This window comes from Idiotropiscis lumnitzeri, chromosome 12, assembly GCF_059441095.1.
Source record: "Idiotropiscis lumnitzeri isolate Australia: NSW breed Sydney's pygmy pipehorse chromosome 12, RoL_Ilum_1.0, whole genome shotgun sequence".
NCBI classification, from domain to species: domain Eukaryota; kingdom Metazoa; phylum Chordata; class Actinopteri; order Syngnathiformes; family Syngnathidae; genus Idiotropiscis; species Idiotropiscis lumnitzeri.
The window spans coordinates 6,906,875-6,934,621 of record NC_142402.1 but is presented as its reverse complement, the minus strand read 5'-3'; the positions used below and the strand labels follow the sequence as shown (position 1 = coordinate 6,934,621).

At 39.0% G+C, this 27,747-nt stretch overlaps 1 protein-coding gene across 1 annotated transcript; it reads right to left on the bottom strand.

Annotated features, from left to right (window-relative positions):
* Window positions 1-1,137: 1,137 nt before the first annotated feature.
* Window positions 1,138-16,522, bottom strand: lrrc24 (leucine rich repeat containing 24). The gene is made up of 5 exons (XM_088311322.1): window positions 16,156-16,522; window positions 5,147-5,322; window positions 4,046-4,324; window positions 3,753-3,921; window positions 1,138-2,878 (listed from the first exon to the last, which is right to left on the bottom strand). Exons 2-5 carry the CDS (start codon window positions 5,306-5,308, stop codon window positions 1,644-1,646), a joined length of 1,845 nt encoding a protein of 614 aa, XP_088167448.1. The 5' UTR covers window positions 5,309-5,322; window positions 16,156-16,522; the 3' UTR covers window positions 1,138-1,643.
* Window positions 16,523-27,747: the final 11,225 nt, after the last annotated feature.

Sequence of the window (27,747 nt, the reverse complement as noted above, 5' to 3'; positions counted from 1 at the left end):
TTTACATCAGAAATTTACAGCGAACCTTAGTTTTAAGTTGTTAAATTACAAGTATCTACTGTTCTAGTTACTGACTGATTTCACTGTTAATTTACATGCTATAGATTAATATTTGACAGTATTTAACAATTAATATGAAAAAAAGCTAAAATATTGTTGAAAATTCTCTATGAATTTACAGAATATTGTTACAGTGTAGGCACCACCTTTGAGTTCATACACGTTCGGTAGATATGTGAGAGGAACAACCTATTTGAAACACTGACATGATAACGTGAACTTATGCATATTAAAATGTCAATTATTATGTTAATGTTAAACTAATATCACTCTGACAGTGACAAGAGAGCATTGTTATCTTCCGAACACAAAGGTGTTGGAAAGAGTAAGTCTATTTTGATAACTGCAGGATTATTTACTTTTGCCCTCTCCATCTAGTCACAATGAGAGAGGCAGCAGCAAGGACAGTCTGTTTATCTGGATCAAATAAATACATTGCATCCATGACAACCATTTTAAGCAGGGCTTTTCTGACATCACATTAGTGACGGAAAGTATATCCTGAACAACGCGATGCAATATAGAGGATATACTTTCAGTGCTTACTATAGTTTACCGTATGCTGTAGTAAAATCCAAAGCAATGGTGTGGATGAGCCTTTTCTTTTCTTTTTTCTTTTTTTTTTAAGCATTCCTTTTGGAGTCCGTGTCACTGTCACTGCCTGCCGATATTTTGTAATAGTTGTACAATCTTCGCAAGCAGTGCCCTTTGAAATAACAGCAGAATTGAAATGTCAGTCTTTTCAAAGCTTTCTGTGGCCCACCCATCATGGATTTGCCGCTGACTGATCTCTCTTGTATGGCACTCCCATCTTATTAACAGTGCAACGAATGCTTTGCTTAATAGATTCAAAACACAAGTCAAGGTTATTTAAGTACAGAGCATATCAAATAAATTCTGAACGCAATACTATTCCTCATTCAAAAGACACTTTAAAGAGGCATGATTACAGTTCATTCGTTGAGGTGGGGATTACATATAGAAGAGCAATCCCAGAAATATCGAGAAGGAAGACAGAAACACAGCAACTCACTGTATTCTTTAAAATGTATTTTAATTTTTAAAAACTGCAGAGCACTGTGACCGGTTCACACTACAGCAGATTGGCTTTCACAGACAAATGTCAGAGGAGTTAATTCCAACAGTTCAATTGCACGCAATGAAAATGATTTGTTACAATTTGAAAAAAAAAGGACATATTAATTGACAAGATTGCATTTACAATAAGGACTGCCCAAAAAACATTTGATTTTTTTCTTTTTTACAGAGTCATTATATTTACATAAAATAAACTGACTACGTAAGCATTGTAGTTGCTTCAGTTTCTTACTGCACTCTGAGATTATAGTCAAATATCAACTGTCATCTATACACTTCGCTGTTGATCGCATTAAAGGGGCGATTCAGAGATCGCGTTGCGGTATTGGTAATTGTTTGAATCATCCATTGTCATACAATGAAATAAAATGATCAATAATGATTTTTTTCTTTTGCTTTTACAAAATATCCACTCAGTATAATGTTTTTCATTGTATGCGTCATTGCAAGGTTTGATAAATCGACATGAACTCAAGTGAAATCTCTTAGCAGTGGATTTCATAAGCAAGCTGTGATCCAAAAAGGAGACTCTGACTGAGGAAGACCTCCTCTGGGTCCGTGGTTAATGGCCCCTCGCCACCATCTCCTGGCTTCCTCCTAACCTCCATCCCTCCTGATCTGGACAGGGTCTGGATCACTTGATGATCCAGGAGAGCTTCTTTCATACTCTTTTGTTGGACATACCCTCCCATCATGGGACACCTCACCGAGGCGGCCCCAACTGGCTTCGCACGGTTCAGCACGTACATCTCGTGGCCGTGGTCATCGCTGTACTCCTCCAGTTGTGCAAAAGTGGTGGGTCCATCAGAATAATCATTTACATAGATGATGCTCTCTTCTTTACTGGTACAGTAGGATCCCACTTCTTCTTTATGGAATTGCTGGTGACGGGTGTATATCATAATCAAGAGAAGAATAGCAGTAAGTGCTAGTAAGGAGATGCCAACAGCGATGGCGGTCTGGGTGGCCGGGCCAAGAGCACTAAAGTCCATGCTGTCTTGCTCATAAAGTGGCTCTTGGCTAACATCCACAACATTTGGTGGGTAGAAGGAATTTGACGAAGACGACACAGATGCGTGTGTGTTTAATTGAGGCCAGAATTGGGATGAATACGAGGATGAGGACATATTGACCGCTAAGTGAAACGTAACCCTTGCAACACCACCAGGGTTCCATGCCTCACACTCATAGCGACCAGCATGTGCTACTGTCACATTGCTGAGGAAGAGCATGCCGCTGCCCATGTCCGGGTCAAAACTGTCCCTCTCACCGCCCTCCTCGGTCCCACGCACAAGCCCATTGTGGCTTCCAATTTTTATCCCCGCACTGCTGGGCAGGGCCGTCACAACTCCTCCAACACCAGGTCGGAATAGTTCACCATTGGGGCCCAGCTCTTGAACCAGGCCTCGTGGGGACAACTGGGCCTTGCCGTTGGAAGATTTTTTCCAAGTAACTTGTGGCTGAGGATATCCTGAGGCTTGACATGAAACTCTGAGGCTCTCTCCTAGTCGTACAGTTAGATGACTTGGTTCAAGTTGTACGACAGGGGGAATGCATACCAGGCTGTTTGGAGCCACCTCACCCAAGCTCAGGTGGGAAAGGCGAGGTGGCTCCGAGCACATTAACCTACGCTGCTCAGCAGTGCTTAACAGTCGTTGTCCGTCCTCGCTGATCCATGTTCTGAGCCAGCCAAGTGCGCAATCACAGCGCCACGGGTTTTCTGGAGGATGAGAATCACGAGAGTCAAGATTATTTTCGGATTGAGTGAATTTTCATCCTCACCTCTCACACCATCTGACGGAAAGTTGAGCCTTTTTATATGCATGAATTACTAAATTCTTCATATTAAATTGGTTGTATAAAAGCCCCTTTGAACTAAATACTTGGAATCATTTGTTTTACCAAGGAGTTACTTTCACAAATGCATATGGGCCGTAAGAAGACACAATAAAATTATTTTTGAAAAATGCAGACTAATTAAATTAATTATTCTCCATTGTATTGCACAATATTTTGAACAAGAATGTATTGTCAACTTTTTAATAATGGCGATAGTTTGAGCCTGGAACAGATTCATTGCATTTCAATGATTTCCAATGGGAAAATACATAGTTTCTAAATTGAACGTGATAAGAAGTGAAAAAGAGACCTCGCATTATACAAGGGAGGCAGTTTGCAACAACAAATGTCTCCAGGATAAATGTTGACAGGGCAGGTTTAGAGTGATAAGGAGAAAACTCTTTTATCTTAGTAGTACTTTATGTTATTATGAAGAGATGCTTTGTGGTTTGGTTTAAACTGTTGCTATGGTAGCAACCACAATAAACTCATCGTGGGACTGCCATCGTTTCCAAACTGGCAGTTGTTTTTGGCATATCTAACCCATGCCAGTACCCTCTGAATATTCCTCCCTTCATTTATTGCATTCGACAGCTTTTAATAAAACGTAATATAACGAGTGTGAAGCTCAACAAAAAATTTTGAACCAGTAATGTTTGCAGCTGCTTTACAAGATTGTATGTGAATTGTGATTACTTCATTGTTTTTATTTCATGACTAATAATGCATTGTTTGGATTCTGATTATCTTCGAACCTGTGACCCGGAGCACCTGCAGGCTGACAAGTGGTTGCAGTGATGAGGCTCCCAAGGTGTGGAGGTGATTTTGGCTGAGATCCAGCAGAGCCAGAGATGACAATCCAGACAGAGCTTTGTCCGCCAGTAGCTCTATGCTGTTTTCCTGCAAGTGGAGTTCCTGAAGGCGCTGCAAGGACACCACAGAAAATGACAAATGTGAATAGAAGTGAGCAATACGCAAAACAAAATGAATAAGCATCAACAATTCTTCACAGAAAAATCAAAGTGACTCCATGTCCTCCCAAACCCACCTGCAAACCCCTGAAGGTGTTGTCCTGGACTCGCGTGATCTGGTTGCCTGCAAGGTAGAGGATCCGAAGATGCTCCAGTCCCTGAAACATCTCTGGGGTGACGAGATGAATGAGGTTTCCATTGAGGGCCAGCTCAAGTAGCTGCCCTTGACTGAGAAATGCTCCCGGCTCCAGAGCTGAAATGCTGTTATTTTGGAGGTACAGGTAATGGAGACTGCCCAGTCGGGTTAGATCCTGAAGACGAATATGCACAATAGCATTGTCCTGCAGGAACAATGTCTGTTGGTAGAAAGGGGAAATTAAATCAAACAGTAAGAGTTAGCTTTATTGAGGGCAAGTGAGACAAGATTTTGTCTGAAATTGATGACAGTTGGGAAAGCCTTCAATATTTTGCAAAGGGTTGAGACATCTTTCGATATGGACTGGGACTCCTCATCGGGTTATTTTGTCAAACAAATCGAAATGAATCAACACCAACTTGATGAAAAGTATTTTGTTTTAAATACAAACTATTCAACGCAACTAAGAAATGCGTTAAAAATAATTTCCTTTATATTGCTGGAATAATACAATTGAAACTTGAAAATTTGCCTTCAAAAGCTGACATTAAATAATAAAGTATCAACACCAAATATATTATAACAAATGTAAAACACAAAAAATAAGATGACATAGAGTCTAAGAAATGGCAAATGTAATCAAGCAAGAACTAAAAGTAATACACATGAATTCATTGTTGGTGAGTAAAAAAGAGAAGAACAAAATAAAAATAAACTATAAGGTTAAGTACAGCAAAACATAATTCGTGATAGTGGTTAATGGAAGGAATTATTTGCGCTCGGGTTTCGTCAATATTCATTCAATGCCATAATGCCGGGTGGCTGAACCCAGGACGTGACAACGGTTCTTGTTGACGGATGATCAGAGGGTCACTTTCTGTTCTGGATCGAATAATTGCCCCTCCCTCACGCTTACATTCAAAATGGTCATGCCAAAATGATTAAACACAATCATTGCACTCAAACAGATTAGAATGGATCACAGAGATGTCCACAGAAGGGACATCACTGATATATACAGGGAGGTTCATTGTAGACTGACCTCAGTGAAGGAGGGAACACCCTGTGGGATTTCTTTGATTCCGAAAGAGCCACACTCCACCGTGAGACTGTAGCAGCGGCAACCTGAGGGGCATCCCAGAGAAGGGTGGGAAACTATAGCCAGGATGATCAGGATGCGTGCAGACAGCCACAAGACGACCATGGTGGGAGGAACAACTGAGGAAACAACATTGCCAAAGGAGAAGTATAAACTCATTGCATCACTTATTATTATTATTATTATTATTTTATTTTATTATATATATATATATATATATATATATATATATATATTAGCGATGTAAAAAAATATATCAATTTTGCGTTAATGGCCATATTGCAGATGGAATTGTATGCTTTTATCTGCATTTGACCAGTCAGATCCAAGCTTAAATGCGCATTGTCTCCAAATAGGTGGACGTTATCTAGGGGAATTACATTTCATTAGACAAAAACAGAATGAGCTTCCCAATTTTGCCAAATAAAAAAAAAAAAAAGTTTTTTTATTACATAAAAATAAAAAAATATATATATATAATTTATTTTGGCACATGTTAAATATTGTAATATAAATATTGCTATAGTCATCATCATCCATATTGCATATTGCATGTTTTTCCAAAATGGTGCAGCACTAATATATGTCAGTTTTTTTTTATTCATTTTTTATTGGGGATGGAACGAAAATCTCACAGTACAATGTTTTCATGGTATTCAGGTCATGGTACCATATGGTATTGTTGCAATTTAAAAAAAAACATAAAACAATAATTTGGGGGAAAAATTTCATATTGTGAAACATTAAGTGTTAACCTTTAAATTTAGGTGAACACAACTATGAAAAAAAATAGACCAATTTTGAGATCAACTCAAGACTTTTTAAACATAATCACGGACTTTTACAGCAGGAGTCGGCAGTCTCTAAGTGCCCACTTCACAGATCTATAATTTCCCTAGCAAATTTTACACCATGCACCCACCCATGCAGGTCTGCTTGCAGTTCTTTAAGAATGCATTTTGAGCTAATCGATCTGCCCCAGAGAACGAGCAAATCATTTTATTCTTCCGCCATGTCAAGGACAATCAGCGAGCCTCTTGCGTTCCGCAATTATTGGGAATAAGAGGAGCCGCTTTGAGTGGCGGTGTCGGTACTTGACGTGATCAGCTTGCTAGTTGTGATCGGGGTCCTTCGGTGGACTGCGCCTGCTGATGACATCATGCTTTATCACGTATTTCTCAAATACATTCTTTCGCTCTGTGTGTGGTTTTTTTTTTTTTACCCCTGGCTGTTCTATTTGCATATTTTGATTCGTCGAATAAACTAATAAAATTAAAAAACTGCATTATTGTTGCATTGGCGCGGCAGCTCCTACATCACTTCCGCCTATTCCCTAAGAAGCTGCTGCTCCAACAGCGGTGGAACGTTTACGTTTCTTGAAATGAATTTGCAACAATGCCGTGGTTCACTCGGGCTGCAAGATTGTATGCGTCTAGTGTGAAATATTTCTTTACCCTCCAACCCTTTTGATTACCAAAGCAACGGAACATTGACGTGAGGTCTTCGGTAGGCACGCAGGACACCAAAGGAGGATCCTTGCAAAAGTAGCAGTAAATGTACTTTATTTTTTTATTATTATTATTTAGCAACTTGTTATTATTATTTAGCAACTCCTAACAAACAAACACAACAAACAGGGGTGACAAACATGGGGGCAAAGAAATATATCACAAAAATATATGATAAATCGTGACGTCATCAGCAGGCGCACAGGCCATCCATCAAAGGACCCCGATCACTTCTTTTATTTGTCCCCTTTCACAGGTCTGCGGAAAAATTAAAACTTAGTCTAACGCTGCCTGGGCATGAAAACAGAGCCCCAAGCCTCACCATATTATCCTCATTAAACTGAAAAAGTATAAGGAACCCCAAAAAAGGTAGCCTAAAAACGTGCAAAAATGACTACTTTGGTGAAAACGCCATAAAAAAAACATTGAAAAAGATGCAGAAAATTCCATATTTTCGTGAGCCGTGTCTACCCACTGGCCACAATGGCTAGTTTGATCAAGTGTGTGCGTGACGTCACTGGCCCAACAGGGCCGTCTTCAGACTGGAGCTGGCGATGACAAGCTGTCGATAAGTATTGTCGCTCCGTTTTTATTGTTTCATTAAACCAGTCACACAGCACACAAAAGCCAAGGTCATCGTAGTGGTTTATTGCAGAAAACGCATGAAAACATTCCTTGAAATTTGATAAATATTGTAGAACATGTTTTCAGTCTGATTGTGTTATCCTGTCGTCTAGCTCATATTGAAAGGTAGTGACATGTGACAAGTCTTCTAAACACATATTTTTAATTGAGTGTGTCATTTGCTTCGCAATTTTGTGGTAGAAATGTCATTTCTTCTCAAGTTCAGTATACTATACTTGTTGGCAGGGGTAATTTTTTTATGAAGTTGTCTGTTGTATTTACATACACATGAGTTGGTTGTATGCAAAAATGATCGTCATAAAAATCTAGAAATTATATAAAACGAGGCTGTGTTTTCAATGTATCACTTTATAGTTTATCAATATTTAATTCTGGGCCAATGGCTCTCCTAATAAGGAGTCTGTTAGCAGTAAAGCAGGATTCAGTGAGCCATTTCCAATTCATACTTGCAATCATATACATTTCTATCCAACTATTTTAATTTTCTTTCAGTCTTTTGTTTCTTTTGTCCACATTCTCCAGCAGCATACCCTATGCCCCTTTCTATCTCTTACTCTTATTAGACTGGATGTAATGTAATAATACAGGGGGGTTAAGAGTAGGTATGCAGTTATTAAAAAAAAATAAAATAAAAAAAAAAAAACAAAGAAAAAAGAAAAATACATTCAGCGAGTTACTAATTTCACCAAAGTGATAATACTGTTTGCTAACTCTTGCACCCCCATAGCTATACCAAATATGTATGTAGTGTCAGAAATAAGGAGGACATTTCGACTCGTTCACTTAGCAAGAACGAAAATGGTCCATTTACGTTACGTGCCTTATTCTTATCTTTTGGCCACTCAAACAACTGATGGCCTTAATGTAAACAATGCATCACTACCGAGCGCTGCGGCATTTTACGGAAAAACGCGACAGCAATGGCAAAGAGTAGTTAACGTGACCTTCATCTATGCTGTACAATGGCTGACTGGCGACTCTGCCTTCTTGAAATGACATAACTCCCTAGAGATTGCTGAACATATGCGTTGTTAAGGACGTTACAATGGGTCTAATTATGAAATTGGGTAGGTCGTGTTGAAAAAAACTAATGAAAGTATGCTAAAATTAGTTTTCCACTGTTTGTACTTCACAAAAGAATTTTGGCCAAGATTACTTCACACTTGATCTTTAAGCACGTTTTTTGTAGTGGTGCAATAATCCAGAGCAGCAATTTAGTATTGTCGCTCATATTTCAGTGCGACAACACTGCTCTGTTAAGAGAATGAGCAATGAACTGTATGATAATATTTCATGTTATATTTAGAGAGCATTTATGAGCATAGCCTGGCTCGAATAATCCATTGTGACCTACATCAATAGTTAAGTCATCAGAGACACTTCAGAATAGAGAGCTCTTCACGCATGGAAAGAATGTATCGTAATTGTTTGACAGACAAAGGACAAAAAGTGATACGGCCTTGGACTGTCATTTATTTATTTATTTTCATTCTGTGTGTGTGTGCGGAAGAGAGAGGGAGCTTTTAATTGTTTTGACTCACAATGAAAATATCACAAATCAGAGAGCAGAGATACTTGTGTGCCCCAGGCTAAGAAAAGACAGAAAAAGATGCGTCTTGCCTGATAGATGATATTCGGTAAGGAGCAAAACATCTGTCAGTGTGTGACATAGCGGTAAGTATATCTGCCACACAGTCAAGAGAACCACATTGAAAAATCTATCTCGGTGTGGCGTATGCAGATGTTCTCAGCTGAGATAGGCTTCAGTTAGTCTTGGCCCTAATGAGGACAAGTTGCATAGAAATTGTATTTCAGCATGGCTTAACATCCATGCAAAAAAAACCCCATCCTACTCGGCAGAGCTTTTGGATTTAATTTCGTCTATCTGCTGAGTGTTTGTGTTCTCAGAAAACAAAAAGGAGATGACAGATCTCAAAAAAGAATGTTCAATGGCTTGGCTTTCTAAAGAGTGCTGACTCTACTTTTTTTTTGTCTTTTTGCTCCTTTTGTTTCACGTATACTTCTGCTTTGATTTTCATTTTTTTCTTTTTGTCGTGCTGATGTTGGGATTTCAGTGGTGAGAGGTCAATTTGTTCATTTCAATTTCAGTAATCCTCTGCGGTACATGCGTAATCTGCACAATCAGATGCTTGTTAGCTAAGCCGCTCGCAGCACTGTTGATGTTTCCGCCGAGAGGTCTCTGTTGTTTGCTTATAAAAATGAGGTCAACTGTATCTCTCCGCCGACAGTGTGAAAATCTAATAGGAGGATTTCAGCTTAATGTTGTGTACTTAGATCTGCGTGTTAAAATCAATCACTAGGACCGGTCGGGGCAGATGCGTGTTCGCTCTCAAATGTCGAAGGAAACCAAAACAATAAAAGTGCATCCACAATTTGTTAAATATGTACATTCCAATGAGCAAAACATCATTTTTCATTGGACTAATGAACAACTTCGATTTCCTGTTTGTTTGAATATATTTTTCCAATATCGGCCTTTTCCAAGGTCCAACTATTGTCATCAGGGAACTTCTATGCCCTTGACAGGCATTTTATAAGCATTTTTAAATAAGTAAAAATTCACGACGGCTCGGTCCTCTGTTTCCGACAGATTTTTGATACTACAGACATGACCAGCCTGGTCCCTTGTGTCGACCAATCAGTTCTCATAGCCTCTTGTGTCTTGTCCAGGTGTTCCTCCTCATCCTGTCAATTTGCTTGGATTTAATTTCCTTTGGTTTGCTACGTCAGTTCCTGTCACTGTAAATCACTTCTTGTCAGAGTCCAGTCTTTTTTTTCTTTCGTAGTAAGTTCATGCCCAGTTTTGGTTTGTAGCTTTCAATCCAATTTTTAGGGACTTTGTAGTTTAGTTTTCCGATTCCTTCCAGTAGCTAGTTTGCCTTTTTGTTATTTTGCAAATGAATATCATTTCTCTTGCCCCCTCGTGCCCTTGGGCGCTCAATAATTCTACTTGTGAGAGACATTCTGTAGACCTATTGCTTTTTTTTTTGTTTGTCTTTGCATCTTTTTACGCTGATTCTTCAGTGCTGGCATTTTCAGTATGCCGAATAAACCCGAAGAAAGAAAAAATCAGAAAGAACACACTTGTATTACCAAACTGACTTTTGTGAGTTACGTGACAAGATGCAAGACATTTGGCATTCAAATCTGACACATTAGCCAGCCAAAAGGTTCTACTACTCCTACTTGTTTTCAAATGCACAATCACGCATCTAATAATAACAGCAGGAATGGCAAACATTCAACACAAAGCAAATGAAAGAAAAAAGTGTAAGTAGTAGGAAAGATGTTGATGTTTCAGAGTGCAGCTGACAGCCACAGCGCTCAGGGCAGAAGCCAAGTTCACATCTGTGTGTTGCCATTGCGGCTGGTCCGCCTCATCTGTTGTTATGGTAACTCTGATGATAAGGAGGAAGTGTGCTCGCGGGACCCAAAAGCCAGTCACACTTTCTGTGAGCTTAGGCAAAAAGCTGCAGAGAAATACAAGCTGTCATTCCTTCTGGAAAATTGCTCGCTGGAACTGCAGCTCTGTGATGACCCGGAGATGATTTTTGAAATTCTCTTTCATTCCCACTTGTTTTTTGGCTGAAACTTTTTTTCCTCTTCTTTATGGATTCTCTCTCCTTTCCTGTGTGTTTCTTTTTGAGTCTCTTAACTCCCAGGCTCCCTCAACGATTTCTCTGCTAGCCTCCATCATTTTTTCCGCCCCCCATTTCTGACCTCTTTCTTTTTTCATCGCTCGTCCTTGTGGCCTGACTGACAGGACGTAAATCATTTGTCTCACGGCATCCCTTTGTCCACAACCACATTGAGGCCAAGGCGAGCTAGGATGACACTCTGACGCGAACCAATAAAAAAACAAGTCAATAAATAAATAACCTCAGCTTTTGAGTGATAGTCTCGACCATACACACCAAAACCCAAGCATGTGAATGCCCATAAACATGCAGTGCACATCCAAGATAGCCTTTACGATCGCGTTTGACTGACAGATCAGATAACACAGGTACACACACACACTCACACACAGTTTATGCACTTGCGCATCATGCCTCCCACCAACAGCCAACATTATTCTCCAAAACAAACCAGAGCCGGAGAGCTGGACAGAGGCACAACATACGCACTCAACCGTACTTGTAGGTCAGTGGTCAAGGAAGCTCAGTTAATGGCCCACGATTGATTTCTTTCTATTTCACACAACTACTCTAACACGACGGGTCCTGCCATTGATTTGAAATTGACCTTGGAAATATATGTGATAGCAAGAGATAAATGAGCGCTTAACGTTGATGGTTTTGCATGTACATGTGCCTTGGAATGAGCAATTATGACATTTTGGGTGGTCATTATTTCCTGACGTATCCCCATTTCTGCATGTTTTAGATGTCTCCCTCCTCCAACACACCTGGTTCAAATGATTTCAAACTGTTATTTTTCTTTTATTGGTAACATTGAGCTTGCAGAACAGATGGGATTTACCAATACACATGAGTTGCTGACAGAAATTGATTATAAAATGAAATAAAAAAAAGAGCTCTACTGTACTAGCATAATTATTGTGCAGATCTCAAAATTCAAAATCAAAACTCCGGACTGTAATGTGAAAACAAATCATATTGGTAATGTTATATGCATTCATATCCTGCCATTTTCTGAATCACTTATCCTCAGTATTTTTATACTGGGCCACTCCTTCAGGCTGACCGGACACCGTAACATTTTCCGGTTAACTGCGTATGTAGCATTATTTTCTTAACGGATTCTTATAAAATTACCTATTAGTTTGCAATTTAAAGTTGGATAAGCTTTTAACATGGCTCCAGTGAGACCGGTGTGAAGTGTACTCAGTCCAACAAGCACTTTTCATTATGATCTGTCACTATGACATGACGTTAGCTTAGCGATTAGCATGGCTTCTCCACCTTTCCCTCTGCTAATTATTTCTACTCGTCATAACTTATGTGAACGAGACACATAGGCGAACAACCATCCGCGCTTACACTCACACCTAGGCACAAGTGTTCAGTCTAACTACCATGCATGTCTTTGGAATGTGGGAGGAAACCGGAGTACCGGGAGAAAACCCAAACTGGCACGGGGAAAATGTGCAAACTCCACACAGGAAGGCTGGAGGCGAAATTGAATCGTGCACCGATGCACTGTGAGGCCATCGTGTTAACCAGTCATCCACTGTGCCGCTCTCTGCCGTACAATTACCGGAAAAACAAAACAAATATGTGATTCTCAGTTTTGACGAGGCTCAAAATAAAATATATAATTTGAAGCGTACCCAGCATGCCTTGAGGGCATTTTTTTTTTTTGTAAATTGTTAATAATTGCAGGTTTGTTCTTGTTAATTTATTCTTTCCCAACGCAGTGAATTCATTATTTGCATTAACCCACCTCATTATTCTTTTATTTTCATTGACTCTTATATTAATTTTGCTTTATAGTTTTGTAATGTAAGTGACAATATATATGATTTACTTCCCTATATTGTGTTGTTGTTCAGTCCACCACCTGGTGGGATCGATGTCGCGTGAGATTAACAAGTGAAAACATTTGCCCTTCAAATTAAGATGCCTTTGACGTATTTATTACATACAGTTTGCTGCAGATAGAAGAAAAGTGACACAGGACAACCTTTTCTATGGTCTTTGCAATACGTATCATTATATTGCCCAGCTCTACTTCATCTGAATGTGACAATTTATTTAATAAATTAATTTTATGCCTTGCAGGGCTCCAGACTGCCAGTAATTGGTAGCTTATTGCTCCTAAAATTTGAGAAAATATTTCATCTACTCATGCCCATTGAACCAGGAAATTTGCTGATTTTTTTTTTAATACTATTTCTAATTGCTATTCCTGAATATTGTATTTCTTTTCTTTTTGTTAACAAACGTTTGCTCCATACTAAAGCCTGTTTATCAGACTTCTAGTTAAAATGCTGGAGTGTCGTTTTACAGTGTATGCCAGTCTTCGGGACCCGGTGTCCTGCATGTTTTCATCCCTCCCGGCTGCAACACACCTGATTCAAATGAGCAGGATACTTATCAGGCTTCTTCAGAGCTTGCTGATGTTCTGAACATTTGAATCAGGTGGGTTGCAGCCGGGAGAGATTCAAAGCATGCAGGAAAGTGGCCCTCCAGGACTGGATCTTGACTCCCCTGGACTGTACGCCCTTAAATTTTCTACTTGTGCACTTAAAATTTCAGGTTACGGGCCACTGTGTTCTTAGTCAAAAAAATGAAAGTTTGTCTGGAACACTTGCCACAGTTCGTTCAATCAAATTTTCTTCTGACACACTTGTGGCTACAGTTGTTTGGGGACAAGCTTGAACAAGGGAAGAGATAGCCTTTTCCATCATTCAAGCTGATCTTTCTCCTAAGCTTATGTTATATGCGCTAAATAACATCAAAAAAGAATTCTTTCAACCTGTGAAAGGTAATTCCCCAGTATTATCGACCATTTGACATTTTGTGCAACACCAGGCAGGACAGTGAGGCAGCACTGTTGCTTGTCTTGAAAAATGACTACTGCAAGATTGTGGACACGGTGACATGTGATCCAGCCAATCGTTGAGCTGACTACGGGTACGGTATATGTCAATGTTGTCGCCATATGTTTTGAAGAAGAAAAATGACCATGTTTTATAGAGGCCAAATCACAATGAGTGAGCATGTGCAGCACTTTCCAAAGTTGTCTTGCAGCATTTCATAAACACACGGACATCAATTTGGAATTATGTCCCTAGCGTGAAATGTAACTGTCACGACTTCCTGCACTTTATGTTTCAAGAGAGATCAGTGTCACCTTTCTGACACCAATATTGCTATTTAAGGGTCATTGCCCTCAACACATTTTCTGTTTACTGTTTCCAGTATAAATGTTATGGATGATTGCCATAATCCATTAAAGCTATTCATTTTAATTTGTGTCTCTGTAGAATTTGCGGGTCAACGCGATCTTTATATTTTCTTCTCACTTCATTTTCATCAGTGGAGTTGCACACGGCCCCGTCTGTCCCATTGTTATGTGCCCATTCTTATCTCAGCAGCAGCAGGTCTGACTGTAATTGATGGATGACATCTGACAGGATGGAAGATGGATGAAAGGAAGTTTCGTCCTCCTCCTTTGAGAAGTACAAAAATTCCATTCATTTTAGATTTTGCTTTAGGGCTTTTACAGTGAACAATTCTGATTCTGTTCAAGCTCAAGCATTATTGCGCAGTTGCAGCTGCCTGCATCTAAACAGTAAATATGCTTGTTTTTATGACCCCTCTGTTGATAGTGCAGCCGTTACTCAAACAGCAGTTTGAAGTGTGTGCAAAATGTGTCCAAAAATGAAATTGAAAACTGTGCTCCAATAAAACATTTGTTGCACTCTAAAGCATTTCAGCGAATAGTGAATGCACAATACTGTGCACGATAGATGATTGAGCCCTAATTCATTGTACTTCCATGTCAGCATGGATGTGACAGTAGTTCCCGGGCATATGTCAAATAACGCTGTCATCCAGCTGGTGAATCGTTGCGCTGTCTGCCCTGGCCCCTAAATGGTGAAAAGTATTATTTTCCCGCATGCCTTTATTATCGGGGGGTGAGCTTTTCATTCGTAAATCTTCAGGGAATCGTCCTAGAAAACATCTGACGTTGATTTCAGTCATCATTGTCTGGCAGACACAGGCACATGAAAAATTTAAAGATTGGCAGGCATAAGCATTCAACTTGTCCGCAAAACACATTTGTTCATGAGACAACACCAAGCACCAATCACCACCCCCGCCCACTCCTCCCTGAAAAAAAATCTTTGAGTTGGACAAACAGAGTCCTGTCCAAGGACCTGCTGTTTGGCCCCATGTCCATGTCTCGAATAGCAATTAAGCAGAGTCATATGCATACCCACTGTGACATTAGCCAAGAAATGGCACCACTTAAATGCTGAAAATGAGAAAACATGACCTTCTAGTTAGAACATTTACTGGCTCTGTGGGCTTTGAATTGCAATTTGCTTCCCTCTGCATTTAGCTTGTCATAACCCAATGAAATCCCACTAATTCATAATTGAAATGCATTGCGCACAACGCTGAGTTTCTGAACTGTTTTCAAAAATTAAGACCCACCTCGTTAGGTCAATTGAATTCTCAACAAATGGGTTTTCGACAAATTATTTGGTAAGGCATGGTTGCTTTTAATAATTGCCATCATGTATAGATGCATTGGTGCAAGGAAAGAAAAACATATTTCGGTTGAATCACTTTGCTTCTATTAAAACAATGTTTTCAAATAACCCCCCCCATAAAAAAAAACTGCATTTGGGGTACACCATGGTAAAATGTTCACAAATGTAAATCAGTTTGTAAATCGTTCACAGGCTGGGAAGGTAACAAGGTACTACTTACTTAGATACAAGAAGGTAACAGTCAGGTAACAAGTACCCCTAAACACATTATCATCCAATTCCTCTTAATTTGACTTTGGTCACTTTTCAGTTATTCCTTCACTATGTGATAATTTATGTCGCCTATACAGCAAAACACCAATAAAAACGACTAACAATATCACAATAATAATAATAATAATAATAATAATAATAATAATAATAATAATAATAATAATAATGCGTTGGTAGGACATCGTCAATATAAAGCAACAACAACACATGTAGTTTATATTAAATCCTCAACGATCATATTCCGTGCGAGTTTTTTTTTCTTCGATCGCACTGTATCACTGTATCTGTCATCCCACTTCCATACAATTGCGACCTACCAAATTCCCGCGTGCAAGGGTCCTCGCTCCGGCCACTTGAACGCCGAAAAAAGCAGCAGGCGTTCTAAGGAAATAAATTTCCGTTTAAATCCGTGCAGACAGCACTGTCATGTTGTCCAACTTGGCGATTATATTCCACACTGCGCGTGCTCGTCCATCGGAATTGGACGCAGAGGGAAAGCAGCTGATGTGCGCCAATGCTGGACGGACGTCAGTGCTGGTGATGGTCGAATGACTCTTTTTACCTCCCCTCCTCCTTCTTTTGCGCTCTTATTTCGCCCACTGTCTGATATTATCAACCAGTAACCTAACTAAGGTTTTTGTGTTGAGTTAATTTTCTGCCTCTCGGCGAGAGGGAGAGAGAGTGAAGAGGGAGGCGGGCGGCGGGCGCTATTAATTATTTTTCCCCTCTCATTCATTTTAAAGCATAGATTTGTGTTCCACTCAACCTCGAGCGTTATTCTCTGGTTGAATTTAAAACAGTCAGTCGATACTCTACATAAGGAGCAGAGGGAGCGTGCCTATACATCCCAAAGTTGGCTCTGTTTTTATTTTATTCATATATACATATATATATATATATAGGGATTACATTGCTCAACATATTAAAAAAATTAATGTATTGCATTATTAAAAAAATATTCCAAAAAATGAGGGCAATCAAATCACACGTGTCACTTGACAAATGCAACAATAGGTATGGTATATGCAAACAACAGAGCTGGGCATTTGACCCTTTTTTGCCCACCCTGGACAGGCATATTGTTTGTCAAACCGCTCATGGAATGGAGTCAACCGTCTACTCAATAACCCCCCAAAAAGTCACATCAACACGTGTGAATAAACGTGCAGCTCGTCACTCAAGCTACCTACACCTGCTTGAACCAAAACGCGGAAACTAACCTGATATGCTATGTATATGAAATACAACTATTTGCTTTAAACAATATGAAATAGAAAACTCAGGTGGAAACCAAGTTATGAGGCAAAACATTTCCATCAAATACCATCATGTGAATGTTTTCCCAACCTGAGGGAAGTTTAATTGCATCTTGCCAGCGAGGAGGAAATTAACGCTTAAAAGGATGCTTCATTGACGTGAACATTGGCACTTAATAGGTTTGCATGTAAAAATGACATCAGTAATAAAATGGCCCCCCACCGCTCCCCCAAAAGACTCGATCGTGATTTAAGGTTTTTATTGTGATGAGATTTAAGACAAATTGACACGCCCCCTTTTGGAGCATTTTTTTCCATCTCAGCTGTCTACGTTATAGGCAAGCGTTGTAATACTGCTTGCCTCGTGACTTCTCTTGTCTAAAACAGAGATCACCACCAAAATGCAAATGCACATTACTACTCTTGACCGTTTCAACCTGTGAAACTATTAAAGCATTCTGCACAATAGTTTGGATTTATTTACGTGACCTCATGTGATCACCTCCACAAAATCGCTTCTCCACTTACACAGGCTGAAGCGGACAAGAGCAAAAATGTGCACCCCGACTGATTGTCTTTTGGACATTTAGCTTTACTAAAGTCGTGTCAAGTCGAAGGAAGCAGACGGCGGCTGACAGGGCCCAGCAGGCAGGCGTTTCCTAATTTCTCCAAAATTAATGCATAAAAAGGAAATGATAACTGATTTCAGTTTCCTGAACAAAAATTATTTAAACTGAGGCTTGTTAGTGAAAATGGTCCATCTTGACTGGAGTGATACTTAAAGAAAATTGTCTCGACTCGAAGCGGCGAACCTCAATCATTATGTAAAGGTTCGGTTTAAATTTTAATGGACCCCAATTCGAGTCAAATCCAGGTAGCACCACATTTTAACAATGTATCGGTATTACATTGCGGATCACAGTATTTTGTTTCAGATTTGTGTTAATGCAAGTGTTTTTAACACTATCCTCGACCTTTTAACACTGACTGATTTGCAGTGTCGAGCAAGAATTCTGCAAAGCAAAAAGTCTGAAAGAAAATTTCTTCATTTCTGTCAATTCTGCACATACAAGCCATCTGAAAAACATATGCTGTTCAATTAAAAAAAAAATAATTCAGATGCTTTGTGTAGTACGGTACATTCATATTGAAAGAGAGCATGAAGCAACTTGGACATAAAAAAATAATACCAACAGCGGTCTTCCATCAGCTATTTTTTTCATTCCTAACCTCTATGTTGTAGTTACATTATGATGAAAAAAATTCTGAATAAATTCCATAGACCATGGCAAACACAACCATATTGTTCAATCATAAAGCTTCGAGCTGTTGGATGAATATGGGCAAAAATATCATTTTATAGCATAATTCAACTTTCTTGGTACTGATTACCCAAGATATGCTAAATTTAACTGCTCTGGTGAATTGACGTGGCTGCAGCCCAAAACACTGTTCCTCACCAACGCAACCTATGATGAGCTCAGCAAGATGCATCCTAAACCCTCCATTATGCGCCTAATGTTGTCATTTTAATGGATTTTTCTTTGAATTGTGATTTTCAAAGAAAGATTTGTCCCCTAGGCAAACAGTAGCATGCCCTTCTATCATATTTCCATTTCTTCATCAGTTCGCAGGGCCATCAATGGTCCATTGAGAGACTGTCCTTGTTGCAAGGTAATTTAGTAGGATGAGAAGCATCAGTAGTTTTTAACCGCATTCAGCCCATCTATTTGATCAAAATAACACTTTTGAAAACAACATGCACACCAAGCATCTATTTTGTGGGCCTCTATGTTGTTGTCTATGTTTAAAAAGCTACCAAAACATTCTGAGGGCTTTGAATCAATCTCAACTGGGCTGTTCTGGTTCTGAGAAAACCAGAAGAGACCATTTTGGATCAACTCAAAGTCCTGACAATGAAATGACCTGGATCAATGAAAATATTCAAAAGCTTCCATCAAAACGTCACAGATTTTGTTCTGAGGCTGCTGTTGCCCTGAGCTAATAGTGCTGTTAAATTAATAAACAGGGGCGTGTTTAACTCCAATCCAACGGAATGGTCAGATTCTTGTATTAAGAATAAAGGATGCATGTATTGTTTAAAATCCATTATCTGTTACATGCTCTCCAAATACTTGTGAATTTCACCATCAAACCATCGATTCATCCATTTTCTGATCCACTCGGTTGTGAAGAATTACACACCATTGTGCAGTTTGCTTTACAGTAAAGGGGTGCTGCTACTAATACAATTTCCATTCATTGTGGTCAAGGATTAATAATCCGATACAACCCTATGCTGTAAGGAAAAACAAACATACAGCATGTTGTTTAGCAGCTGGTGTGTTGCTTTGTGTGAAAAAGGTTTACTTGCCTGAGGAGTTACAGCTTGTTTGTAATTGTGTCTTGCGAAGTTAAGCATGACACACGGTGTATGAGTTTGAGCTTGATGTTAATGAGCTCCTCCTATCCCCTGCAGTTTGTTTTGACCCACATCTGAATAATTAACGTCAAACACAAATGTATGTAAGTCAGTCCTTTCCCTTCACTGTCTCACTTCACAGAAGCCACATTCCTTAGTGCATTTGTATGCATGTGAAGTCCTGTCCACTATTTATTTGCACATATATTGTTCCATAAACCTTGCTCACAAGTTTTGTTTCCATCCGTTAGAAGTCGAACCACCTTGTTGTTAGAAAGGGAGCCTTAAAAAATCCTTATTTTCTATCTTAAATGTCCACATCTGCAGGGAGTGTGGTGTTCTGCATCCTGTTGCTCCTCTGTTGAGCTGTCTGAGTGCACCTGAAATAGTCCCTGTTCCATTAGTACAGCTTTGTGGTCGTTGTTAGGGAACAAAGGTGCTCAGGTCAATGTAGTACAAGTATGGAGTGTGTTTTTTGGTGTGTTTGAATCGACGGTAACTATGCTTATGAGACCTCCGAGATTGAACGTAGCTTAGTCAAAAAATTTGGATTTCAAAGAAAATCAGCTCTGGTAAGGTGATTTCTTGAAGAAATTACTCAACTTTATTGATTTATGTACTAGGCTTTTTATAAATGTGGTTTTTGAACCTTTAGTTCTCCGATTTCATTCCTAACTTGCAATACATTTGATAGTTTTCACATTCTGAGACATCGTGCTAAACCATCGGCCACCATGCCACTATGTATATATATATATATATATATATATATATATATATATATATATATATATATATATATATATATATATATATATATATATATATATATATATATATATATATATATATATATATATATATATTTGTATCGGACTTAAAAGCAGGTAAGCAGGAGAAAAGGGTGGAATGAACAAAACTGATAAACAAAAACAATTGCCGTGATTGAAAAAAATAGATCGACCAAAACAGTAAGACCAAAACACCAGTGGACCAAACAACGTGACCGCTCCAACGATCCGGCATAGACTGACAGAAACCAGGGAACTAAATACAAGCAAAGTGACGAGAGTGCAAAGAACTCAATAGTAAGAATTGAGAATATGGTCACATTAGGAAGGTTAGTGGGTTACTCGATTTAGCTTACTCACCACTGATAAACAAACAACGTGAAGTTAGAACTTTAGGCTCTGATAGGTAGAAGTGGTAAAATTGCCCTACCCTGAGATACGCTTGATTGGTAGAACAATAAGAATACATTAAGTTCATTTGCCTCAGACAGCGCAGCACTGTCAAACTGAATTCAGATGACTACTACCGTTTAACAATAACAATCAACATTAATCAAACCATTGGGTCTGTAATCCAGTCTTCCTTTTGAAGTTTATAAGCATCCAAATCGCCAATCAATTGCAAATTCCCACGCACTCGCCTTCTCCGTGTACTCCTCCAACCCCTACAAACTGTCAAATTCCCCTTAAACTGTCTAGTCAAGTAAACTAATCAAAATTTTGACACTTAGTAGCATGCCGTGTTTGCAGCGAAACAACGACTATTGATGACTAGTACGGTTTGCCGCATGGGATTGTTTGTTATTTTACTATATTACTATTTTGAGCACAAAGGTCGGAACACTATATACTGTGTCACTCTGCATTGTGTTTTGTGTACATGCATGACAATGACAAATGATGCTTTCCAGTTGCATCAGAAGTCATCGTTGAATCTACATCAATCTCGCCCAAGAAAAAAAAAAAGAATTGGGCATAATGTCAGTTCAGATAATGGACGGATGGATGGGCTTTGATGTTGGATTTCTATACTGCACATCCTACATATCAATAAATCCATTCTCCCTGGGACTGGTCACCGAGTATTGTTCAAACAATTCATCATTCTCTGCCCTCATCCATGAATGTCATGTTCCACGATTCACCTTCTTATTAGGTGCCCCTGGTGCCCCAACAACTGATGCGTACCCTCATATAAGGTCGACATGGCTGGCGGGCATTTAAAGACATTTGTTATTGCATCCATGTGTCTCTCTCATGTCAAATAAAATGTCTTGAATACTTGTCAAAACATTAGACAAAACGATACCATTTGATAGCTTGAGTCACTTTGAGACAGACAGACGAAGTGATAAAGACTAAACCAAACTGCCAGCAAGGTGCCATGATTTATGTGTAAATTATCTCTAGTATGAAACACGGGAGCGCAATTTCCATATAAATGTGGGGAAAAACACATATAGTAGGTAAGAAATTGCTATTATGTTTGTGCTGTGGTCTGTGTGGATTTAGATGACAACAAAAAGCAATCATATATACATATAAACATTATATGAAGATAAGATCACTTTCAACCTACAAACACATACACACACGCTTACCCACGCTTGCAGTGCATAATGAGATGAACTCCAATGAGAATTCAGAATGCTGTACAAATGACCAACAACAGCTGTAGTGCAACATGCAAACATTTGTTCCACTAATCACTGAGGAGATTGTCAAATATAGTCGCCTAAAACAGACTTAGGACATTAATCTAAACAAACCACCACAGAAACACTTTCACACACAAGGGGACGCGTGTGCTGTCGATAACCTCCTGGCTTGGTGCTTAGGCACGCAGTGACAGCTGTCAGTGATTTTAATACATGTGCTCACAGAGAAAAGGGATTATATTTATCTGTAAAAGCCCATGAATCATTTCTGGGGAGGCTGTTTCAACTGACTGAACTGGCTGATTATTATCTCCACTCAGAAATTGTGATTATTACATCAGAGAAAGGAAACAATGGTGCAACAGAATGGAGGATCCCAAACCAGTGCCAGGAGCAAAACAATATATGAAGGCGACAGTGACATATCCAAGTGGATCCAGTGGATCTCGCAGGTGATGGGATAAAATCCATAAATAATTGACACTCAAATGCTTTGCAAGAAGTTTTTTTTAAATAACTCCCCAAAAATATTTTAAAACTTGTAAATAACACTCAAAATACATTTTCCATGAAAATTCGGATAGTTGGGAGACCCAAAAAACTAAAAAAAAAAATATTAAAAAGAAAATCTGCTCAAATGCAAATCTGCCAAACCACACTCTAATTTTATCGCATCCCATTCACAATAATAATAATACAGTTAAATTGTACCATTTATTGTGCCTTCTATGAGTGAGCTTGTCGTTTTACAGGTGGAGCTATTGACCCGCTGCACCGTGCCTGGATGTGAATAATGGGCAGGAGTGGGCAAAATATCCCATTAGTCAATCACTTAATCTCTGACAAAACTGACTGCTGCTGCTTAGCTTATCTGCAAGGAAATGGGACAAAATGGAATGCATTCCTCCACTGCAACCAGAAGTGGCATCAACAGTTTTCTACTCATTTGTGACCTGAAGAAGAAGTCATGAAGATTAAGACTTTCTGCTAAGGCAAACATCCACAACAGGGGTGCTTCTACACCTCCTGCACAGGGGACCATAAAGCGCCACCATCCCCAAACCACATCCCTCGCCTCAAACTGCACACTGCGAATCTGGCTTGGAAAAAGGCGGACAGAACATTCAGGGAGATCAGCATACCCCCTGATTCTAACCCAAGACATGAATGACGGAAGCACTTTGGTGGAAAATTACTTTTGCAATAAAGCTACACATATTAAAATTGCCATGTATCTTGTTTTCCATGTTGAAAACTTAAAATGTGCTATGTGGGATTTGAACACAAGTTCATTGTTGTTCAAAATATTGGGGAAATTGCAAATAATTGCAGAAATAGACGTCCCTAAAGCATATTAAATGCAACAAATCGTATTTGCATCATCAAATATCTCGGGAAGTAATGAGAAAAGTGATATGAGATATGGTAAATGGACCTTTTAAGTTTTAATAGTGTGGTTGTGCTTTGGTGCTCTCCATTTAGACTGTGGGCACACAAACACCCACACGTACACACCCACACCCACAAACACACACGTTGTGACACACAAACAAATAGCACGGCGCAAACAAGCAGGACAGAGGTGTTTGTCTCTTTCTGGATAGCCCCTGATGGCTTTTCATTTGTGATTTCTCAGGAAGTCCATTACTATTGCAGACGGGCACCGGGCTCCTGCACCACAATCAATACTCTTCCATTAAGGTGATGAACGGTCCGTTCCCCCAACCTTCTAGAGTCAAGACAAATTCTCAGGACCTACTGATCCAAATCCATCAATGCGGATATGACAGCATATGAAGCCAGAAGGCTGCATGCAAGATGAAGAGAGAAAGAGCCATACATCCGACTGACATGAATGGCAAATTCAGAACAAGAAAGAATTTTTAATTACATTTGGGAACTTTGTTTATGGTAATCTAATTTTAAACTCCTGCTCACATGGCAATTTAATATTGAGTGTAAACAAATGTAAAAAAAAAAAAAAAAAAGGAATACGCTCATGAAACCATGACTTGACTCAAAAGTCAATTTGTTTCTAAAGTCTCTTTTAGGTTATTTGGCAGCACTTTAATACATCAGGGAAATTGAAAGCCAACCTTTGGAAAACAACAATTAACTTAACTTACGGTTATTGATATAAAGGGAAGTTTGGGGAAAGTGATGTCATGAAAAATTTGCAACTAAGTTACCTCCTAAAAGAAACATTTCCTCCGGTCAAAGAGCTGACATGTTCGGTTATCACTTGCTATATTGGGGAAATAAATGTGAACAAACACAATTTACTGAAAGGCTCAAGTCTGAATGTCGAAAACAGTAAGACATGTATGGTTCTGCAATGCAACATGTTAATTTGAATTTTTGCTTTCCAATCTATTTGCTAATTATGTAAAATTTTGTGTCTAATTGTACGATAAACACATAATCTGAATAAGTAATTCCAGGCAGTGCCATGGTTAAATTGGGTTGGTTTGTCCAAGAAGACAGAAACAGAATGTTTTTGACGGAACACATAATAGATCTTTTAAATCAATATTTGATTTGTAAAGCAATAAAATGTGCCCTAGGGCTTTTGTGATAAAGCCTTACTCTCTGTCTGCTATATTGTTGTCAAGATGAATTATAGTGGTTAATATAAACTACTGACTGTGGCATGTTATTGTGTTATATTACATTTAGCACCAGCCTGTTGCACCCACACACATTATAAATATTTAAATGTGATTTAAGAGTGCATATAGGAAAATAACATTAGGTCATTTGTGACACAGCAAGTGTTCAGCAAAATCTTCCAAAATAACTTGAGTCATTATGGAAAATGTAGGCTTGTTATGTATCCAAATAATTAAAATAAAAATCATCTATTTTTATGGTCTACATATGCACTGCCATATACAAGTCTAAAACTAATTAACATTTGGTAACAGGATCAAAACAAAATAAGACCACAAACTTGCATGACCAAAGACAATGCGAAAACAATTCATGTAGCAGATGCGTGTCACCCAGCATAAACTGACCTTATCTTCCAAAACATGTGACAGAGATTATGGTGACACAATTACGACTCTGAATGCAAATTTGTTCACTTCATTTACTTTTCAGGGTTTCCACTCAAAGCAAAGAGAAATTGAATCACTAATCCTTTGAGACTTTCCAGACTAAAGTCTTATGTTGTACTGGGACATCATGCATGTTATTGTTTAAAACTCTGAGGTCTTGTGTTATTATATATTCAGTTTTCACACAGACGTAGGTAGTTTTCTCCGATTAACTTTTGGATAAATTGCACTTAAAACATATACTTGAGTATTTTTGGTGCAGAAACACTACCTTTATGCTGCTACTGTGGCATACATTCATATTCAATACTATTGTATTTGGAATTGTATTGTTTTCACAGATATTTCGTTTTGATTACTAGTGCATTTGTACATTAGTTGCAATGGCTACCTCTGACCACTAGGGGACAGCGTTCGCTGCTTGCGTGTGTGGCAAAAGGGGACCAGCGCATTCTAGAGTGAAGAAGAGCTACAAGTAAGCTGGAAACAGCAGTACAGAGCGAACGTTGTTAATAAATGTTAATATTTTGTGTTTCAGCAACCCAAAATAAAACCCTTCAAAAATTAAATGTGTAGCGACAGATTGATAAGGACAAGTCATTCTGCACCCCGCTACACTACTTCTTTAGGTATTAATTATTGCAAGCGCTAGGTATCACATAACTGTTACATAATCAATCCTGCATCACTGCAAATCAGGCAGTCACAGAAGCAAAGTTTTCCAAGTGACTCTTTTATGTGAGCATGAACTTCTCTTGGGATTGTACAAACGTAAAAGATACTTTCTAGTCTGCGAAATGTAATGCTCTAAAAGCACAGCATGTGAATGCAAACTGCAGCTGACTCATTGAAGTGCTCTGTTCCTCGCTGTAAAAAAGGAATGTGCACAATTAAAAGGAAAACAAGTATCTGCAATGTATGTGCAGCACAAAATAAAGGTCAGCAGAACTAATGTTGTTTTTGAGTAATGAAACCGATGTTGGCATTGCTGTAAATGTGGCTGAATCAAACAATCTTTTCAGGCCATATTTGATTTTGCTTATTCTTATATTTAGTTTTCTGTCTATTTGGGATTCATGCTTTTTTTTTTTTTTTTAAATCCAATTATTCACCAGTCACTCGTTACTTGAGTAGTATTTGATTTGATTTGTTTTTATATTAACTTGGTCATTCTCACCTAATTATTAGGAGGATTACTTTTGACTTTTATTTGAGTCATAGTATTCTTGAGTCACATAGCAGGTTCCCCTCTATTCGGAAATGTACTGGGCTGTGAAAGCCATTCCAGCTCAGAAGTTTTCTGTTTTTTGCATATGAATCATTTAAGAAATAACAATGCTATCGTCCTAATTAAAATAGCCTATATAACATTTATCTTCAAAATAACATTAGAGTGAAGTCGAGACTTTCTTTGCAGTGGCAAAGCCAGCAGCTGTGCTTTAATAGTTGTGATGATACACCAAAACCTGCTTGGCATGTAGTACTTAACCTTTTACACAGCCAACAAACGAGTTGATTTATGATCGTCTGACGTCAGGATAAAAGATTGCACCGTGTACTAATTCATCTTGGCCAGTGTCTGGTGATCTGAATAACAATAACAACCACTTTCAACCAAGCTTATTAATAAAAGTGTCAATTTGCTGAGTCACGCTACTGCTTTGTTGTATATTAGAGGACACAAAAGTGTAGGTTAATGTTCTCTTCTGTGCAGCGGTTCCATTCTGTTCTGATAGCAGGAGCGAGGCAGCCTTCCCAGAAGTTATTGTCACCTTTTAGACTAAATGCTACAATGATCTCAAGGCTGCAAAAATTGCTTTCTGTCAGAAAATGCGAAACCAGTCAGGGACACTTTCGTCAACCAGACACACACCCCCACACACACACTCACCTACATGTGCACACACTCACACACTAACGCACACAATGCAGTCATGCTCTACTGCAGGATAATGATCACTGATATCGATGGGCATCATTTGACTTTAAAAGCAACTAACGGCCCTACATGTCTGCTATTGGGTAGTCTGAAAATATTCGTTTGGTGTTCTTTTTTTTCTGACCAATGTTTCTGACCTTTTCCCCCCTTTTGTCTTCCAAACCACGCTTTCTGCAGGGAGCTTATTACATTACTGCACAGTAACACAACTGTCGCGAATGATCAAGTTTAATTAACAATGTTGGCGTGTACTTCTATTTATTCAAGCATCTTATCTGGGTGGCACAATGATGGATAGCCAATGAAATGGCCTGGAAGAAGAAGCTTAATGTGATATCTCCAGTTGTGGTGCCACCCTGTGGCTGAGTAGTATCTGTTATTGTGTCCAGTGTTCTGTTCTGGACTGGGATGGGCAATACATTTTGCAATGGTTCCCCATGAGAAACTGCTGAAACACGTGCTGAGGTCCAAATTAATATGCTACGATCAATTTATTTATAAATTACTACATGCGGCACGGAATCGAACCAACGACCTCTGCACTGTGAGGCCATCATGCTAGCCAGTCGTCCACCGTGCCGCTATTTACATAACAATAAATGCAAAATAAATGTAAACTTATGAGAAACAATCAGCTATTACAATTAAATACTATTAAATACAAATATGGGCGGCTGGTTAGCATGATGGCCTCACAATGAGAGACAGCACCGGGCATGGGTTCGATCCCGGATCCGGCCATCCTGTGTGGAGTTTGCATGTTCTTCCCGTGCCTGCGTGGGTT